Source organism: Bos grunniens, chromosome 8, assembly GCF_055505025.1.
Source record: "Bos grunniens cultivar Pamir isolate PY7600 chromosome 8, Bosgru_T2T1.0, whole genome shotgun sequence".
Taxonomy (NCBI): domain Eukaryota; kingdom Metazoa; phylum Chordata; class Mammalia; order Artiodactyla; family Bovidae; genus Bos; species Bos grunniens.
Window position 1 is genome coordinate 99839785 of NC_141172.1, and position 22263 is coordinate 99862047.

The 22263-nt window shown below is 40.3% G+C and overlaps 1 protein-coding gene across 3 annotated transcripts in view; it reads left to right on the forward strand.

The window, feature by feature from the left end:
• The window catches only part of MUSK (muscle associated receptor tyrosine kinase), a 97655-nt gene that overhangs the window by 49331 nt on the left and 26061 nt on the right, over window positions 1-22263 (forward strand). For all 3 annotated transcript variants that reach the window (XM_086315931.1, XM_086315930.1, XM_086315932.1), the window contains 2 exons: window positions 6139-6263; window positions 12502-12661. In XM_086315931.1, the coding sequence (XP_086172057.1) occupies window positions 6139-6263; window positions 12502-12661 (285 nt within the window). The remainder of the gene's footprint in view (window positions 1-6138; window positions 6264-12501; window positions 12662-22263) is intronic.

The window sequence follows — 22263 nt, forward strand, 5'->3', positions numbered from 1 at the left end:
CAGCTGCTGTCCACACTTTTCCAGCATTCGTGGAATTGAAATAATCCTCCTCTTAATCTCTCAAGGATCCTACCTTTTTTCTTTCCAGATTTTCAGAGACAATGGGACCTATAAAATGATCATCACAGGAGTCTCACACTCACAAAATTCTGGACACACAAGTATAGCCCTAAGCTCTACAGGAGCTATTTTAGCCAAATGATAAATGTGGACTCAATTATTTTGTGCAATCTAAGTTTCCATTATCTTTGTGAAAACAGGAGAAAGGAAGAGAATCCCTGGGTGGACTCTCGTTCAGATGCCCGTCACTCTGTATTAGTTGTCAGGGGGCCACAACCTGTGAATTAGGACCAAGTTGGGAGAAATCTCAACCAGGTGGTCAGATGGAGCACTACTTCTGTCTCTCTGAAGGCAGTGTACACTGCCTCCCAGCTGGCTTGTCCTCTTGAGATATTTAGACTTCCCACTCCAGTACTCTTGCCTGGAAAATCCCATGGACGGAGGAGCCTGGTGGGCTGCAGTCCATGGGCTCGAGAAGAGTCGGACATGACCGAGCGACTTCACTTTCACTTTTCACTTTCATGCGTTGGAGAAGGGAATGGCAACCCACTCCAGTGTTCTTGCCCGGAGAATCCCAGGGATGGGGGAGCCTGGTGGGCTGCCGTCTATGGGGTCGCACAGAGTCGGACACGACTGAGGCGACTTTGCAGCAGTAGCAGCAGCAGCAGTAGGTATAGCCTATGTCACCTAGTCTTGATTGACACTTCCTATAAACTGATAAAGCATATTTGCAATTTTTAATTTCCCATTTCACCTTAAAGCCTTGTTTTTCTTGAATTCCAGCACAAGTGCAGCCTTCACTCCCTATTTTAAGCAAGCATTTTTAGCCCTGACTACCAGGCTTTCAGAACTGGCTCCATAATTTGTGGACTGGTTGCAAACAACAATACAGGGCCTCTCATTCAAAAATCACTTATAATTTTTAAAGACACAGGCAGAAGAAAAATAAACCAAGCATGGGGCCCTCTAAGCATGGGGCCCTGGGAGAGTATACAGGTGACTCACCCTTGAAACTGACCCTACTGATCACCATGATGACTGCTATTCTTCTTGCTATGGAATTTTTCAGGTTGTAAATACTGCCTGTAAAAAAAAAATTTCAAGCCTACATTTTAACTTGTAATCATCTGCCACAGAGCTCTGATCTAAAAATGTTGTGGTTACTGGGCATATACCCTAAGAAAACCACAATTCAAAAAGATATAAGTACCCTAGTGTTCACTGCAAATGCTGCTGCTAAGTCACTTCAGTCGTGTCCGACTCTGTGTGACCCTATAGACGGCAGCCCACCAGGCTCCCCCGTCCCTGGGATTCTCCAGGCAAGAACACTGGAGTGGGTTGCCATTTACTTCTCCAATGCATGAAAGTGAAAAGTGAAAGTGAAGTCGCTCAGTCAGGTCCAACTCTTAGCGACCCCATGGACTGCAGCCTACCAGGCTCCTCCATCCATGGGATTTTCCAGGCAAGAGTACTGGAGTGGGGTGCCATCATTCACTGCAGCACTATTTACAATAGCCAGGGCATGGAAGCAAGCTAGGTGCCCATCAACAGATGAATAAAGAAGTTGTACATATACATACATATACACACACACACTCAATAGAATATTACTCAGCCATAAAAAGAAACACATTTGAGTCAGTTGTAGTGAGGTGGATGAAACAAGACTGTTATACAGAGTGAAGTAAGTTAGAAAGAGAAAAATAAATATCATATATTAAGTCATATATATGGAATCTAGAAAAATAGTACTGATGAACGTATTTATAGAAAAGAAATGGAGACTCAGATACAGAGAATGGACTAGTGGATACAGCAGGGGAAGGGGAGCTAATACAGATTGAGAAAGTAGCACTGACGTATATACGCGATCACATGTAAAACAGACGGCTAGCAGAAAGCCGCTGCATAACACAGGAAGCCCGGCCCTGTGACAACTGAGAGGGGTGGTACAGTGGGGAAGGAAGACTCAAGAGGGCAGGGACCATGTGTGTGCTCAGTCACTCAGTCTTGTCTGACTCTTTGCGACCCCATGGATTATAGTCTGCCAAGCTCCTCTGACCTGCCTCTTGAGAAACCTATATGCAGGTCAGGAAGCAATAGTTAGAACTGCACATGGAACAATAGACTGTTTCCAAATAGGAAAGAGAGAACATCAAGGCTGTATATTGTCACCCTGCTTATTTAACTTATATGCAGAGTACATCATGAGAAACGCTGGGCTGGAAGAAGCACAAGCTGGAATCAAGATTGCCGGGAGAAATATAAATAACCTCAGATATGCAGATGATGCCACCCTTATGGCAGAAAGTGAAGAAGAACTAAAAAGCCTCTTGATGAAAGTGAAAGAGGAGAGTGAAAAAGATGGCTTAAAGCTCAACATTCAGAAAACGAAGATCATGGCATCTGGTCCCATCACTTCATGGGAAATAGATGGGAAACAGTGGAAATAGTATCAGACTTTATTTTTGGGGGCTCCAAAATCACTGAAGATGGTGATTGCAGCCATGAAATTAAAAGACGCTTACTCCTTGGAAGGAAAGTTATGACCAGCCTAGATAGCATATTAAAAAGCAGAGACATTACTTTGCCAACAAAGGTCCGTCTAGTCAAGGCTATGGTTTTTCCTCTGGTCATGTATGGATGTGAGAGTTGGACTGTGAAGAAAGCTGAGCGCCGAAGAATTGATGCTTTTGAACTGTGGTGTTGGAGAAGACTCTTGAGAGTCCCTTTGATTGCAAAGAGATCCAACCAGTCCATCCTAAAGGAGATCAGTCCTGGGTATTCATTGGAAGGACTGATGCTGAAGCTGAAACTCCAATACTTTGGCCACCTCATGCGAAGGGTTGATTCATTGGAAAAGACTCTGATGCTGGGAGGGGTTAGGGGCAGGAGGAGAAGGGGACGACAGAGGATGAGATGGCTGGATGGCAGCACCGACTCGATGCACGTGAGTTTGGGTAAACTCCAGGAGTTGGTGATGGACAGGGAGGCCTGGCGTGCTGCAATTCATGGGGTCGCAAAGAATCAGATACGAGTGAGCAACTGAACTGAACTGATCTGAAGCTCTTCTGTCCATGGACTTTTCCAGGCAAGAACACTGGAGTGGGTTGCCATGTCCTCCTCCAGGAAATCTTCCTGATTCAGGGATTGAATTCACTGTGGCTCCTGCATTGGCAAGTGGATTTTTTACCACTGAGCCACTTGGGAAGCCCCAGGAGGGGGGATATATATATATATATATATATATATATATATATATAAATATAATTATAACTGATTTGTGTTGATGTGTGGCAGAGAGCACAACACTGTAAAGCAATTATCCTCCAGTTAAAAAATAAAAACTGTTGTGGTTACTTCTGAACTCTCAGGACTGAGATTTGTGTCCAGTGTTTCTCCTCCGAATGCTACCCTTCTTCAGGTTTTAGGTTTTCTAATAACTTACACTATTTCAATGGCAGAAGAAGTATGTGTCCCCTGACATGTTTCTCTGGAGCTGTGGGGCAGGCTCCACTGCAGCTTTAAAAAAATTTTAACATTAAATTTTTTTTCATCTTGTAAATAAATAGACAGAGTAATATAGTAAACTCTCACAGTACCATTATCCAACAGCAACAGTGAGCAATAGTCTACCATTTTATCTAATCAAGTACCATTTTATGGCTGCTAGTTTATTTTAAAGCAAATCTCAGACATAAATTCAATCAGTGCACATGTACTTTAGGGACTTTTAACACAGTCACATTACCATCCATCCCCCATTTGCACTCGTTTCTTAATACCATTTACTACCGGGATTGTGCAATTTTTATCTGGTTGTCTCTAAAATGTCTTTTTGTATCTGATCTGTTGAATAAGAATCCAAACAAGAATCCACACAGTACACTCGGGGCTATGCCTCTTAAATCTTTCTCAATCTATAATAGTCCCCTCATTTTCTTTTTTTTCTTCTCCAGTGTTATTTGTTTTGCGGGGAAACAAAATATCTTGCCCTGTTCAACTGTGCGTATTTGTGATATGATTGAATTGTATCTTCATAATGGCTTTTTTTTTTTTCTAATTTTTTATTTTACTCCTCCCTCCCAACCTCCCCATACCATCCCCCTGGGCCTTCCCAGCGCACCAGCCCCAAGCATCCAGCATCGTGCACTGAACCTGGACTGGCATCTCGTTTCATACATGACATTTCACATGTTTCAATGCCATTCTCCCAAATCTTCCCACCCTCTCCCACAGAGTCCATAAGACTGTTCTATACATAATGGCTTTTTTAAGAGAACTAAATACTCTTTCTATTTACTTTATTTATTTATGGCTGTGTTACATGGCATGCGATTTGCAGGATCTTCTCAACCAGGGATGGAATCTGTGCCCCCTGTATTGGGAACACTGAGTCCTAACCCCTGAACCACCAGGGAAGTCCTCTCATAATGTTGTCTAACATGTTCCTCAACCCTCTATTCTTTTGCATATTGGTGATTAGAATCCTGTACTTAAAATCAGGTTCAATTTCGTTTTCACCTGGGGCACAAGGTTAAACATTAAATCCACTCTTTTATTTTTTAACTGAAGTTGGCACCTCTGCATTGACGTTGGCACCTTCCTTGCTTTCTCTCTCTCCTGGCTTTTTGGGTTCAAGCTTTGTATTTCTAGCATGTTCTTTCAGATTTCATCTCTTAGAGTCCTCCATATCAAAAGATAGGAAAGCGAGTTAATCTGAGCAGGCAAATCTGAAATTAGAACCTGCAAAAAGCATCCAATTGTCAAATTATGTCCTCCTGTATCTCTTTGAATTATGCAATCCTTTTAAAGAGCTATTAAAAAATCAGACCAACCTTTAACGCAGTTGAATTTGATCTTCCTTTGTCCTGTACATCTTCTGTTTAGTATATACTGCCTCTTCTGTACCTTCCTTTAGAATCCAAAATCCACAAATTTTTTACAATTTTAGAAGAACTAAGCATCAGAGCATTGTATTAATGGGAATTTCACAATCTAATATTATGTTTTGTACTTAAGTATTAGAAAACAAAAAGCCAGAGCAAAAAAAACTTACATTTGCAATCAATGAGTAATTAAAAAGATTACATAATGATCTAGAGAACACTGGATTTGAAGTCAGAAGACTTGAGTTCAGGTTTCTCACCCATTAGTTTTATTACTTTGGGGAAACAAATTAACTGGGATTTTATTTCTACATTTATTTAATAAAAGCAGAAATTAGCTGATTTCTGAAGTCTCTCTCAAGATTAGTGATTCTGTGATTCTAAGTATCCTTCAGTTTATTGTACATTCTGAACCTCATTTCCACTCTTTAATCAAAGGTAAAATTTCTTTTCACATCCAAAGAATTTCCTCTTATCTAGTAAGTGGGCATTCAGCCTTAGAAAAGAATAAAATTACTCATTATCCTGTCCATCTTTGTCTAAAATATTCCTCTTCTTTTTGACCCTGCATGCTCATCTCACTCTCGTAAAAGTTGAACGATTTTGTCTGTTGTTCTACCATGATACAGTTGAAGACGTGAAGCATTAATTCAACTAAATATTATTACTTTGGTAGGCACTCTCCTAGATACTGAACAAAACAGGCAAGGTTTTTGGTTGCTGACGACTCACAATCTACTGCAGGGAGATAGACAATAGATAAAAATAAATAACTTCAGATCATGGTAAGGTTTATAAAGACAATGAAATAGGATGATGAAAAAGTGAATGGGAGAAAGGTTAGACTTTACATTGGGCAGTCCAGGAGGGCCTTTCTCTGAAAGTATCACTTAAATGGAGACTTAGATGATACAAGAAAACTACCACAAGATGTATGGGATGCATGTTCTAGGCTGAGGGATGGCATGGGCAGCATCTAAGTTGGTGTATCCTGGAGTTGTGAGAAGCACAGGGTCACAGCATAAATGGCTGAGAAGCCAGGGCACAGCATTTGGTATTATCCTTAAGATAGAAGGAATGTGGAGGATCCTTCACAGGAGACTATGATCTGATTTGCATTTCTTCAAGACTACCCCAGCTTGACCATTCTCAGTGGGAGAGTCGCTCACCACTCCTCTTTTCCTAACAGTTTTCGCCAGAATCCTGCGGGCTCCTGAATCCCACAATGTCACCTTTGGCTCCTTTGTGACCCTGCGCTGTACAGCCACAGGCATCCCTGTCCCTACCATCACCTGGATTGAAAATGGAAATTCTGTGAGTGCCATCTGTATGGGGACTTGTCTGGGGAAAACCCACTGGTGCTGAATTTGAGGGCAGAGCATATATTTGTAGAGTTACCATGATCTCTGTCCTTGGTATCACCTGCATCTCTATTTTTCAAAATCTTCCAATATTTTCATTCTAGAAGTCACTGTCTAGAAACTGAACTCCATAAGTTTCCTTCTTTCCTTATATCCTAGGGAATAGTATAAAACCAAATTTATTCTTTACACTTTTGTGTAAAAGGGAAGTGGTAATAATTCCTTCCTGCACAAAAATCATCAGCTGAAGGATTAATTCACTACTGGAGCCTAATTTGATGAAAAGCAATCCAGAATTAGAATACATGTCTGTTAGTGCAACATTTTATTTTCATTTCTAATACTGGTAATAGTAGCTAATATATAGTATGTGATTGCTATGACTAGGCCCTGTTCTAAGCACTTTACATAAAAGCATTCATTTATTCATTCTACAAATATTGAGCATCTCCTGGGCATCAGGCATTATTCTAGACATTGTACATACAGGCTCACCCAGAACAAGTAAAGTTTCCTATCCTCAAGTTTCTTACACTAACATGGGGGAAAAAAACAAACAATAAAATAAGCAGACAGTAGAATCTATACTCTGTGTGAATAGTGTCCAATGCCATGGAGAAAAATAAAGCAGGAAAGTGAGAAAGTACAACCTCAGGGGGAAGATTCTGTTTTCAATAAAGTGGTCAGAGAAGCCTTATTAAGATGAAGATATTTAAGCAAAGAGCTGAAGGAGGAGGCTATGTACAACCAGGCAAATCTCTGAGATAAGGGTACACCTGGTATGTCAGAGGAACAGCAAGTAGGTCAGTGTGGCTATAGGAAAGAGGTAAGGGGTGTGTATAAGGATTGTAGATCCTACAGGCTTACTTAGGTCATGGATACATTTGACTTTATTTGGGTGGAATGGAATGCCTCTGTAGGTCTGCTTCTGTTGTCTGTTTTACTGCTGACTTTCTTTCATTGTATTTTGTTTCCTTGTGTGCCTAGTTATCTTTGACTACCTGCTCATTGTTTTGAGGGAAAAAAAATGTCAGAGGTTAATTTGAGGTCTAGATAAAGGTTCTTTTCTCCAGAGAATTTTTGTTTGTTTCTGCTAGGGACCAAGGGCTACTACTAATCTTTGACTGGCTTAAACTTGTTAAAGTAACTTGTAATCTTGTTCTTCTTTAGCTCTCTAATTAAACTTCAGGTATCATTTACAACTCAAATCTTAATTGACCGTACATTTTGTGGCTTTTCCATGAAGCTGTAGGAGCTGTCTTAAGCCTTTCAAAGTAGCATAAAGAGATGCCCTAAGAAAACTTGGGAACTGACAATATGACTTTACTAATTTGTCTCACTCTTTAAAAGGCTTGTATGAGTTTAGAACTGGAAGATATATGATTATTCTCTGTTGGAGTTGAGGAGTAATTTTTAAAAGCCAGATGGTTTGAGTTAGTTTTGGTCTTACTGAGACTCCAACTTCATCTTTCAATTTGTGATTCACAAAAAATCAGAAAGCAAAATAGATTCTTTGCCGGAGATTCTAAAACAGGAATAAAATAAACGAACAGTGACTTTCTTCCAGAAAGAAAGCAAAAGGACATCTGCAGTTCTCATGGTCAGAGAGGGTTTGCTCTTACAGCCAAGTTTTGTTCTTGGTGCTACTCTCCGAGTCCAACTAGAAACTGAGATGCCTGCCCTGTGCTGATGCAAATCACAGGAAATGGAGGCAATTTTAGGCATTTAATGTCAGACAAGTAGCCAACCAGAGAAGTCTATTGAGAACAGGGAAGAGTCCACAGACCTGGGATCATTTTGGGTGGGCAGGATTAAGACAAATGCAGAGCAGGGAGCAATTTGGCACAGAATAAGACAGGATTTGAACTGTACCCTTTAACTACCTATAAGGCAGTGAACTAACTTCACTAATACACAAAGTACCATAAGTACTTTAAAAGATGTGAATGCACCTTCATCCCCATACATGAACATGCCAGTAAACGAAAACCCTGAATGCTTACAGCCAAAGAACGAGAGAAAGGCAAGGAAACTGCCCCAAAGCGATAAAAAATTCTTTTGCTTTTTTTCTATGGAGATATCATTCATTTTTCATGAAAATTTGTAGTCTTAGATGAACTCAGAGTGAGCAGTAATATCCCTTTTGTTTTACAGCATTGGAAATAATACTTTGGTATGGCTACAGAAGAGATTACTTTTCTAAAAGAAAATATCCTCATATTTTGATAACCAGATTTACTTAAAGTTAAATCCAACTCTATTATTTTGGCATTCAAATAAAAAATTTGCACATCTCTCTTGCTTTGTCCAAAAGATATATTTATAACTCCTAAAACATGTTAAAAGTTCAATCATTTTAATTTATTAGAAGAGTTTTCAAAATGAACAGCCAAATCTGTGTTGAAGATTGTGGTTTTTGAATTTCCTTAAAGGGAAGCTCACTTATATTTTATACATATTTTTAACAGGCAGTTTTTTTGGTTTAAAGGACATGAGCCATGGAAACATCTTCTCTTACTATGTAAACCCAAGATAATTACATATATCAAGTGGAATATATTATGTGGGATGTCTCAGCAGCCAGATTGAAAGAGGTCAATATTCACGGCTATGTTGATTAGAAACAGAATGGGAAATTTTCTCAGTCAACCTGTTCCTTTTTCTATGATGCATAAACAGACATTATTACAACTCCCTAGACACGGACCATGGAGAAGGCAATAGCACCCCACTCCAGTAGTCTTGCCTGGAAAATCCCATGGACGGAGGAGCTTGGTAAGCTGCAGTCCATGGGGTCGCCAAGAGTTGGACATGACTGAGCTACTCCACTTTCACTTTTCAATTTCACTTTCATGCATTGGAGAAGGAAATGGAAACCCACTCCAGTGTTCTTGCCTGGAGAATCCCAGGGACGGGGGAGCCTGGTGGGCTGCCGTCTATGGGGTCGCACAGAGTCGGACACGACTGAAGCGACTTAGCAGCAGCAGCAGACATGGGCCATATTAGGCCACATCCTAAAGTTCCCCGAGATAGTCCTAGCCAACTGGGACTATTTGCTGCATGACAAGGTCATAGAAGCCAGAATACCATTCAGAGGTCAAATTATGATAAAGTTATAGGTTCCATAACTGGGGGTAAATTTTCTCCAAACAGCATTATTAATGATATGTAAAAAGTATTCCACCTATGTTGTCTCCTTCAGAAGGCTTTTACATACATTTTATCAGGTGTGAACTAATATGCCTCTTTAATAGAGTTCCTGTTCGATGGCCTCATCTGAAGTCACAGTCTCACCCCTACAAACACAACAGAGAACTGTTTATCCAGAGCTTTCAGGTCAGTATGCCTGGGTGACTTGGAGAAAAAACATATATTTATTGTAAAAACAGATAAAGTCATCTCAATGAAGTCCTCCACTTTGCCTCAGCACACCTTGCTTAAAGCTCCCAGGCATAATCTGAACTTATCCTTTTGAGCTTTTAAATCTGAAAGGCCAAATGACCAAAATGCAGGGCAAAGGGGTGTTCTGAATTTTAGGTCATCAAAAATACTAAACTGTTGGTCAGATTGCTCCATGAAGAAAGAAAAACAAATTCAAATGATGACTAACAAGGCCTGCTGTGCATGAGTCACAAATGGAATCAAGCCAGGCCTCTGGAAACAGGAGGAAAAGTACTTAGGAACCACATCATCATCAGGCAGTGAGCCTTGGAACTTGATGGTCTACCCGCTGGACTATGTCAGCACCTGGACGGTGTCCAGGAGGACGGGGGTCAGGCGGCTTAAAACTCATTTCGCTTTCCTCCCAAGAATGTTTTCGGTGACCTTGAGGAGTGACTTTCTTAGGTGTGAACATGAAAATAGTGCAGGTTTAGTCAGCATTTAGGGGATTACTCATTTCTGAGTTGTCTCCTAGGCATCGGCACTACAGATCTACTTCTTAAAAGAAGAAGCAAAGTTGCAAAGGAGGAAGGTAACTGTTCTACAGATTTCACATGTATAAACTGCGAAGGGATTATACTTATAAACAAAATATCCTCAGAGCATAAAACATACTAACTGGCAGAGGTTTGAGCTCTTTAGCTTTTTTTCTCATTGTTGCTTAGTATTAAAACCTGGGGAGAGTCCAAAATTTTATTTCACTAACAAAGATCTACTATAGAGCACAGGAAACTCTACTCAATATCCTGTAATAACCTTTACAGAAAGAATCTGGAAAAAATGGACCTATGAATATGTATAACAGATCACTTTCCTGTACACCTGAAACTAACACAATGTTGTAAGTCAACTATACCCCAATCATCTTTTCAAATTCTATTTCAACTTGTTCAGCCCTTTCCATCTATCTAACTTGGACACTCAAATCCATAGGAACTTGCACCTCTGATAAATATAGTGATGCATTCGGTTTGAATTCCCAGCTGCATGTGTGTCTCTCAAAGATATTTTTCTCTCTCCCTTGTCAATTTCTTATACAGTCCAGGCTGCTTATCTGGGGAAAATGCCACAATACTTGATCTGAGCTGGGAAGTTTCCCCAGTTAAGGTAAACTGATGCTCACATAAACCAGTGTTTCTAAAAGAATGGAGACTCATAGTGTAGATAAAGAATAAAAAGACAGGAGCTAATTGGACAAACTTTCACTGCTTAATTGCGACAGAGAGTGCTTGCTTCTGGGGCCACCCAGCTACCTGGCAGCAGAAGCATGGGAAGTTGGTCTCACCTCGGGGCTTCCCTCCCCCTTGCTGATCTAAATGTGAATCCTCCCTCAGGTGAAACAGTAAAATATCTTGGCTCCAAGTTTCTTACTCCTAGTTTCATTCTCTACTACTAGACAGAAAGATCTTTTTCAAGGCCACCAAGGTACCCACTCCTACTCCTGCTCAAGGTAAACCATTAGCTGATTTCTTGATTGTCAGTCTATTCACACTTCTCTCAAACTAGCAATTTCCCCCTCAGATAAGCAATGATAATGAAAAAAAAATTTTTTTAATGGTACAGTGCTTAAGAAAACAGTGAAGAAAGAATCACCAGTTTAATAAATGTCACCACCTTAACAATGACATTTAAGTCAGACGTTTATTTTGTTCATGGTTGATTTGAGGTTTTGTTGTTACTGTTCTTTTCTAATGACTATTCAGTTTTAGGACCAGGTAAGGCAGTAAAACATAAAGATTAAAAGCACAGACTTTTGGGGTCAGACAAACTAGCATGTAAATTGGAACTCTGCAACCCAAAAGAATGCACTGGGAGCTGTCTTTCTCAGAGTTGGCATGCTGATGACTAAAGAGCACTTAGGTACATTACCTGTCAATTATGTGCTAATATGGCATTGGTAGCCTGGCTCTTCAAGGATATTTGATTTTCTGATATGGTTCATGATGCAGAAACAGGACTGACTTCACAACCATTTTTTTCTTGTTAACCATCCACTATTTGTTGCGCATTTAAGGGGAAACTGGGAAAGAATTATGAAAATGAGTCCAAAACTCTATTACCTCTCATAATTGACTGTCTCTAACTTTAAGACATAGAGACGTATCTTGGAGGATACACACAAGGTATCTTTTCTAGCTTGTGTTAGTTATCTACGGTCACATCACAGACATCCCAAAGCCTGATCACTTAAAACAAGAACCATTTATTAATGCTCACAAGTCCGTGGCTCGACTGGGTGGTTTTGCTGATTTGGGCTAGGATTGCCTGATCTTTCTGATCTAGCTCCTGTGATTGGCAGGTTGACTAGGAGCTAGTGGGTTTAGAATGGCCTTACTCATATATCTGGGGGTTATTATTGGCTGCCAGGTGGATCAGTGAGGATAACTGGGCCATAAGTGCCTCATCCTCTATCAGGCCTGCTCTGGCTTATTCACAGGAGGTCACAGGTTCTAAGAGAAATAAGAAAGCAAGCCACAGTGTGCAAGAATGTTGCAAGTCTCTGTGTCTTTTGAAAACATGTCACAAGCCAATCAAGACTCAAAGCATGAGGAAAGAAGCCACCTCAGAAAGGAAGAGCAACAAAGTCACGTTGTAAGGTCGTGGGCGTTGGGAGACAAAGGTTGTTGGCAATTTTCGCAATCTGCCACATGCCTTTTGATCCTAATCCTTTTTCTTTCCAGTCTACTTTATACAGCATATTAGAAATTCTTGACCTAATGCTATCTTCTTTTTCCCCCTGACTCCACCAGGTTTCTTCTGGGTCTATTCAAGAAAGTGTGAAAGACCGAGTAATTGACTCAAGACTGCAGCTGTTTATCACCAAGCCAGGACTCTACACATGCATAGCTACTAATAAGCACGGAGATAAATTCAGTACCGCGAAGGCTGCAGCCACCATCAGTATAGCAGGTAGGATGGCTGTTCGCAATTGCAGTTTCAGGAGCGGAGAAGGGGACGACAGAGGATGAGAGGGTTTGATGGCATCTCTGACTCGATGGACATGAGTCTGAGCAAGCTCTGGGAGTTGGTGATGGACAGGGAAGCCTAGAGTGCTGCAGTCCGTGGGGTCACAAAGAGTTGGACATGACTGAGCGACTGAACCGACTGACTGACTGAGGAGACAAGAGTCGGTACTATGCCACAACATCCTTCACTAGGGAACATCTTTTTTTTTTTTTTAATCTCTTACTGCAGGCCCATTTGGGATATTTTTTCCTCCATAGGTATACTCAAAGGTTGACCAAAATAATTGATTTGGGGAAATTCATTGCTTCAAAAATTAAATTCTTAAATGCCTGCCTAAGTGATATGAAACAGCTTCCAGGAGTTCATTTCTTTCAATATCCTTCTCTTTCATGTTCTTTTCTTCCCTTTCTTATTCTTCCCTCTCACCCTCTCTCCCTACTTCTTTCCTTCCCTCCTTCCTTCCTTCTTCCCTCCCTCCCTTTCTTTTTCTTCCTTCCCATCCTCTTTTTTCTCTTCCTCCTCTTTCTTTCTGGGGGTTAATCAAGCTTTCCAAGGCTCTCAAAGAGTAAGCTGGCAGACATTTAACATGCTTGTGGCAATTTCTAATTGGCTATATTTTAGGGCATTTTTACTTATAAATATATTATCTACTTTATGGCCTTTCCCCTTCTTGTTTCACACAAGTGATAACAGGATCCACAGATATTTTCAAGGAAAAGGGCTGACACATGGATTTCTAGGATATTTGTGTTGAGTTATAAAGGTTTATTTTTAAAACTTACATGTCCCAAAGGCTTCTGAGAACATCTGTGGAATTCCTAGAGATGGAAATAATCCCTGTATCAGGAAATGCCAGGCATGATAATATTCATAGCATGCCTACCGTCCAAGGGTCAGCAGAGAGATGCTTGGCCTCACATGTAAGGTAAGCGCTGGTAGAACCGGTATCCAGAGCCAGTTCCCCAGAGCCTGATATTTCTTATTACAGTGCCACTTCTTTGATCTTCCCTGATGAGGAAATTTCTAGTAATGCTTGTGATTTTTAGCATGAGGTGAATAAGGACACAGAGAAATACATAGGGAGCACTGGGCAAGGCTGGCCCTCTGAGGCATGCCCACGAAGGAAAGAGATTTCAAAACCAGATTCCTTCTGCTTTCTCCTCCAAGAATATATCTGTATCTTGAGATATTACATCAATTATTCAAGAATTTCCACTGATGGGAAGTCATATTCCCAGAGAAGGGTGAGATGCTTAAAAGTAAATTCAACTCACTTTAACAAATAATAAACTGATTACTCTCCACATACCATTTGTTGTCTATGAAGCACTCTTACGTGCATTTATGAAGTACACTAGGTTCAGTCCATTGCATTAGGTAAAGGATGCAAACTTAATTCATGAATGGGATCATCAACAATGGAGTCCAAGTCTTCCAGGGACTCTCAATCTAAAAAGGAAGCCTATCAGTCACAGACATCATGGCACAGACTATGTTCTATGCAGAAGCACAAACTACAACAGCAGGAAAAAAGAGAGTTTAAGGGAATCCTTCGAAAAGAGGTACCATTTGAGTTAGAGATGACAAGGTCGAAGTGAGTCCAGAAAATAGCAAGTCATGATGGAGACTGAGATGAGGTGGAGGAGAGGAAGAAAGGTTTGAAACGTGAGATCTAGCTGGATTATGAAGAGCCTGACCAGGCTGACTGTACTCTTTAATCAATGAGAAGTTATTTAATTTTTTTAGAGGAGACAAGTGAATATGGTCAGATATATTCTTTATCAAATCAACAGATGTCAGGTGTCAAAAGATGAGAGGGCATGGCATGCAGTTAGGTTATTCGAGGAGTCTGGAAAAGTTATGAAATTCTGGCAACAGCAACAATTGGTAAACAGAGAAGAGGAGAGATGCATGAAACCTATTAGGTAGACGGCAGGTCAGGAGAGAAAAGATAAGGTCTGAAAGTGTCTGAATGTGGTACAAGGAGTTTAGATGTGTCTGAGATTTTAAGAAAAATGTCTAGGACAAACAATAACAGATAAAACAACAGAACATGAGAAGGTTCAAGAGATAATTAAATGATTACATTTTTGATGCCTTTAAATTACTTGGAATGATTCTAGTCTCACTATCTTATGTTTGATTTGTTAACTGATCAGGAGCCAGTGTTCAGTAAACATATATTTATATAACTATATGTTGATAACATATGTATGTGCAGAGAGAAGGAGAAATAATTACATATGAATACTCAAATCCAAGAAAATAAACTGATCTAATCTAGCTTAAACTACACATCCCCTGGTTAGAGGAGAAAACAAGTGTTGCTAATATGAAGAAAGTTTCATTTCTGGTCATTATTCAGGCATTCAAAGATCAAGTCCCTGCCATGTCTCTTCCTCTCTTTCCTCCTTCTCTCTCTTCCTTACATGGAAAGAGAGAAGGAGTCTTGGATTTATGCAGTGGTGTCCTCTGGACCACCCTAGTCTTTGGTAAAGTCTACAGCTGGAGAACTAGTGAGCTCATCTCTTGGCTTGGTTGGAACCCAGAGGACCTCCCTGTCTGGCTCAGCCCCATTGAGGCTCTTCCTGTAGCAGTATAATCCTCTACATCTCGGTCAAATCCTTCATCAATTCCCTCTCTAGAGTCTATTATGCAACCTTTGCCCTTGGCTCTCTGCAATGCCATACATGCTAAACTCCAAGTCAGCTTCTTCCTTATCCCTCTTGGGGCCTGTAGCAACTTCTGAATCACTTTCATGTTATAAAAAATCCAAAGAAGATTTAGACCACTAACTCAGTCCTGCTGTCTACCCAACTGTGTCATACTACCATTTTTGCATTAATGTGGCTGATCATGTATCAGGTTAAAGGGCCCTTATAAGATTCTCTGCTTCTAGAGTCCCAAATAAGAAATAGGAAAAACTCCTGCTTTATCTTTGTGTAATTTATCAATATCCTGTCTTCTAGGATTTTGGTCCAGAGAAAGGAACCTATAAAATGTGTACCTTAATTCACCTATCTTCACCTTTCTGTAATTTCATGTAGAATGAAACCAGCAATGATTTGACTTTAGTCAATGGGTTTGGAAAGTATGAGGTACCGTTTTTGAATAACACTCCCTTAGGTAGCTAATTCATAAAAAGCCACAAGACCCATTCGTTCATCCCCGATCTGTTTTTCCTGTTGCATCACACTTACTATGAGACTTCAAGCTCCTCTACTTTTCCTAAAATTTCCTCATGCACATTTAAAAAGGGTATCTCATGAGTGCAATGTAATAAGACATCTGAACCCCATGAGACACCTGCCACTTTTATTTCTCTCCTTAACCTGTTCACATGGACATCACCACATGGTCAACACTGAAATCAGATTCATTATATTATTTGCAGCCAAAGATGGAGAAGCTCTATACAGTCAGCAAAAACAAGACCGGGAGCTGACTATGGCTCAGATCAAGAACTCCTTATTGCCAAATTCAGACTTAAATTGAAGAAAGTAGGGAAAACCACTAGACCACTCAGGTATGACCTAAATCAAATCCCTTACACTTATACAGTGGAAGTGAGAAATAGATTTAAGGGTCTAGATCTGATAGACAGAGTGCCTGATGAACTACAGACAGAGGTTTGTGACACTGTACAGGAGGCAGGGATCAAGACCATTCCCAAGTAAAAGAAATGCAAAAAAGCAAAATGGTTGTCTGAGGAGGCTTTACAAATATCTGTGAAAAAAAAAGAAGCAAAAAAAAAAAAAAAAGGAGAAAAGGAAAGATATACCCATTTGAATGCAGAATTCCAAAGATTAGCGAGGAGAGATAAGACAGCCTTCCTCAGTGATCAATGCAAAGAAATAGAGGAAAACAATAGAATGGGAAAGACTAGAGATCTCTTCAAGAAAATTAGAGATACCAAGGGAACATTTCATGCAGAGATGGGCTCAATAAAGGACAGAAATGGTATGGACCTAACAGAAGTAGAAGATATTAAGAAGAGGTGGCAAGAATACCCAGAAGAACTGTACAAAAAAAGATCTTCACAACCCAGATAATCACGATGGTGTGATCACTCACCTAGAGCCAGACATCCTGGAATGTGAACTCAAGTGGGCCTTAGAAAGCATCACTACGAACAAAGCTAGTGGAGGTGATTGAATTCCAATTGAGCGATTTCAAATCCTGAAAGATGATGCTGTGAAAGTGCTACACTCAATATGCCGCAAATTTGGAAAACTCAGCAGGGCCGCAGGACTGGAAAAGGTCAGTTTTCATTTCAATCCCAAAGAAAGGCAATGCCAAAAAATGCTCAAACTACCACACAATTGCACTCATCTCACACGCTAGTAAAGTAATGCTCAAAATTCTCCAAGCTAGGCTTCAACAATACATGAACCATGAAATTCCAGATGATCGAGCTGGTTTTAGAAAAGACAGGGGAACCAGAGATTAAATTGCCAACATCTGCTGGATCACTGAAAAAGCAAGAGAATTCCAGAAAACCATCTATTTCTGCTTTATTGACTATGCCAAAGCCTTTGACTGTGTGGAAAGAGATGGGAATACCAGGCCACCTGACCTGCCTCTTGAGAAATCTGTATGCAGGTCAGGAAGCAACAGTTAGAACTGGACATGGAACAACAGACTGGTTCCAAATAGAAAAAGGAGTATGTCAAGGATGTATATTGTCACCATGCTAATTTAACTTATATGCAAAGTACATCATGAGAAACGCTGGACTGGATGAAGCACAGGCTGGAATCAAGATTGCTGGGAGAAATATAAATAACCTCAGATATGCAGATGACACCACCTTTATGGCAGAAAGTAAAGAAGAACTTAAGAGCCTCTTGATGAAAGTGAAAGAGAAGAGTGAAAAGTTGGCTTAAAGCTCAACATTCAGAAAACTAAGATCATGGCATCCAGTCTCATCACTCATGGCAAATAGATGGGGAAAGAGTGGAAACAGTGGCTGACTTTATTTTTCTGGGCTCCAAGATCACTGCAGATGGTGACTGTAGCCATGAAATTAAAAGACGCTTGCTCCTTGGAAGAAAAGTTATGACCAACCTAGACAGCATATAAAAAGCAGAGACATTACTTTGCCAACAAAGGTCCATCTAGTCAAGACTATGGCTTTTCCAGTAGTCATGTATGGAGGTGAGAGTTGGACTACAAAGGAAGCTGATGGCCAAAGAATTGATGCTTTTGAACTGTGGTGTTGGAGAAGACTCTTGAGAGTCCCTCGGACTGCAAGGAGATCCAACTAGTCCATCCTAAAGGAGATCAGTCTTGAATGTTCATTGGAAGGACTGATGTTGAAGCTGAAACTCCAACACCTTGGCCACCTGATGTGAAGAGCTGACTCATTTGAAAGGACCCTGATGCTGAGAAAGATTGAGGGCAGGAGAATAAGGGGATGACAGAGGATGAGATGCTTGGATGGCATCACCAACTCGATGGACATGAGTTTGGTAAACTCCGGGAGTTGGTGATGGACAGCGAGGCCTGGCGTGCTACAGTCCATCCATGGGGTTGCAAAGAGTTGGACAGGACTGAGCAACTGAACTGAACTGAACCTGTTCTTTCCAGTCAAAGTTGCTAGATGCCTCATAAGTGTCCCCTTGTCATTATTGAGGAAACAACATCTCAACTCTAGGGTGCTCCCTATTTCAGGAAATAGGGAACCAATATTCCAGGAAAGTGAGGCCACTCTGGTGTAAAAGGGATGCACAGAACCACATTAATTCAGAATCACATCAAAGCATGGTCTTATGCTTCCCAGATCTCTCAGAGCTTAGTCATGACATCTGCTTTCTCCATTTCTGTTTTTGGCATCTCTCTCCATTAGCCTCATTAGGGCTTCCCTGGTGGCTCAGATGGTAAAGCATTGCCTGCAATGAGGGAGACCTGGGTTCAATCCCTGGGTTAGGAAGATCCCTTGGAGAAGGAAATGGCAACCCACCTAGTATTCTTGCCTGGAAAATCCCATGGACAGAGGACCCTGGTAGGCTACAGTCCATGGGGTCGCAAAGAGTCGGACACAACTGAGTGACTTCACTTTCTTTCTTTCTTTTCTCCATTAGCCTCAGAGGTCCAGAGCCTGATGCTTCCCCTTTATAGTCCGGCAATGCTTCCTTACCTCAAACTCTCCTTTCTCCCATTTCAGCCACCCCCGTCCTCCCCTGGTGTTTTGCAGTCAACGGTACTTTTTGTCACATTCTCTGTGTTTCACTTTGAAGCTTTTACTCCATCTGTTTATTTACTTATCCCAGCAGGAAAAATGGAAATGGAAAAATCTGTTCTAGGGCTCAGGATTATGTCTAATGATACTCCTAGTGTTTGAAAGACAACAACAACAAAAATAAAGATCATCCTTCATTGTCCCAAAACTCTTCCGTGCATACGCCCAGATTCATATGTATTATTGGAGAAACCTGATATACTTTTTCTGACTCATTTACATTTGCTGCTAGTCATCAAAAGGAGCCAGAAAAACTTTTGGATCCTCTCCCTATGAACCAGGAAGTTTCATTTCCCCTTCAGTCACAACCTCAAAAGGCTCAAGTTGCCATTTAAACTCACCAGGATGCCATGTTATTGGCAAGATGCCTGAGCTTTGTCCTCAGAACCCTCAGCCCTGTGACAGAGACCAGCAAGACAGCCCATGATCCCTGTAATGAGCACAGTCCTGGAAGAGCCAAAGGCCATCAAAATAGACTCAGGTATTAATTCTATCAAACATTTAAAGAAGCATTACCAGCAGTCTTTATTACCCTGATACCAATGCCAGATAAGGGCAATACAAGAAAACCGAAGACCAATATCCCTGATGGATATAGTTGCAAAAATTCTCAATAAAATCCTAGCAAACCAAATTCAACAGCACATTAACAGAATCATGCTTCATGATCAAGTGGGATTTATCTCTGGGATGCAAGAATGGTTCAACATACACAAATCTGTTAATAATTTGTCTTTATGTGACTTAATTCAGTTAGTATGATAATCTCTAGGTTCATCCATGTTGCTGCAAAAAGGCACTTGTCTTCTTTATGGCTGAGTATTATTCTATTATATATGTATGTATGTACATATATAATATATGTACATATATCCATATTTTTAAGGATAAAAATATGATCCTCTCAGTAGATGCAGAAAAAGCATTTAACAAAATTCAACATACATTAAAAATAAAAACTCTCAGCAAATTGGATATAAGGAATGCGCTCCAACCCAGTAAGGGCCATATATAACAAAACCACAGCCAATATCGTACTCAATAGCAAAACATTACACACTTTTCCTCTAAGATCAGGAACATGACAAGAGTGCCCATTCTCACCATTTGTATTCAACATCATACTGGAAGTCCTAGCCCAAGCAATCAGGCAATTAAAAGAAATAAAAGGCATCCAAATTGGAAGGGAAGAAGTAAAATTGTCCCTGTTTGCAGATGACACAGTCTTATACATCAGATCAGATCAGTCGCTCAGTCGTGTCTGACTCTTTGCGACCCCATGAATCGCAGCACACCAGGCCTCCCTGTCCATCACCAACTCCCGAGTTCACTGAGACTCACGTCTATCGAGTCAGTGATGCCATCCAGCCATCTCATCCTCTGTTGTCCCCTTCTCCTCCTGACCCCAATCCCTCCCAGCATCAGAGTCTTTTCCAATGAGTCAACTCTTCGCATGAGGTGGCCAAAGTACTGGAGTTTCAGCTTTAGCATCATTCCTTCCAAAGAACACCCAGGACTGATTTCCTTTAGGATGGACTGGTTGGATCTCCTTGCAGTCCAAGGGACTCTGAAGAGTCTTCTCCAACACCACAGTTCAAAATCATCAATTCTTCGGTGCTCAGCTTTCTTCACAGTCCAACTCTCACATCCATACACGACTACTGGAAAAGCCATAGCCTTGACTAGACAGACCTTTGTTGGCAAAGTAATGTCTCTGCTTTTTAATAGAACTGATATAAAAACATAGACAAATGGAAATGAATCAAGATCCCAGAAATAAACTTACACATATATGTGAGTTGACACATATATTTGTCGATTAATTTATGACAAAAAAGCCAAGAATATACAATGGGGAAAAGATAGTCTTTTCCATAAATGGTATTGGGGAAACCAGATAACCATGTGCAAAAGATTCTATTTCTGTTCTGTAAATAAGTTCATTTGTATCAGAGTTTAGATTCCACATATAAGTACCATATGATATTTGTCTTTATCTGACTTAATTCAGTTAGTATGATAATCTCTAGGTTCATCCATGTTGCAGCATTTCAGTCTTTTTTATGGCTGAGTATTATTCCATTATATATATGTATATATATGTATGTATATATATATATATATGACATCTTTATCCAGTCATTTCATATTTTTATTTTCTATATTTTGAGCTGATGTTTCACATTATTACAGAGAAAATAAAACTTTGGACTCTGTTTCATAATAACCATAGCTAATTGAATACACCATCATGTTTCACATTCTCTGTCATGTCTCATAGTCACACTATTGGGTCCCTTGCAATGTTCTCCACAATTGTGAGGCCTGGGGTAATGCAGCAGGAGCACACAACTCCCTCTCCCATCCAGTGCTTCACCCACCATAGGCAGAGAGTGTTCTTATCAACAAAACAGACCCCATCCCTCAGCATTTCATGGTGGTTTCATCTGGTTTCCAACTGATTAAAGGTGTTTGCTTTTGTTCTTAATAAAAGAGAAAAGAATAAATGAATAAGCCAGTAGCTGCACTAAATTGCTACCAGCTGTCCCACAGCTAGTACCACAAGGTAAGCATTCTTTTTATAATCATGCAGCTTTTTCATATTAGATTGGCTGTATGTTTGAAAAGAGAGCCAAAGTTTTATTGGCTTTTCCAGATAATTGAAAAGATACTACAAATATTGATGACTGTTGGAAATTTTTAGAATTTTAAAAATAGCTAGTTTTGAGATAAAAGCACTTGTTTATAATTGCAAGGTTCTCGAAGCCCTTCCCTTTCCACGCCCCCCCCCCCAAAGAAAATGTGACTGGAGAAATTTCTGTATAAAACACACGAAGTCTAGTGAATCATCCTTTGATTCTCTTAATATTCTTGAAAAGACTGAGCACCTTTAAACAACTTTGATTTTTTTTTGTCCTCTTACTTGCCATTGAAATAGAAGCCCGTCTAAGTTTAATATCTCTTCCCAAGTTCTATGGCTGGATTCTCTCTGGTGTTGGTTCATCTCCATGGTATAGAATCCTCTCTTCTTAAATTGAGGGCTTTTTCATATACAGAACCTTGGTCTTTTCATGTTTCAACAGGTTTCCTTGTCCAGCTGCTATTAGATTCTGTCTTTACCCCTTCTGAATTACATACCATTTTCTCTTTAAGAATTTCCTTATGTTTCTTCCATCTGTTCTATCCAGAAAATGTGGGGCCCCTTGTTAGAAAATTATTAAGTGTTTCAAGATGATCACAGCAGAACACTACACTAAGCATGGAGCCCTTCTGAGTGTGAGACCCTGTATGACCACGTGAGGCC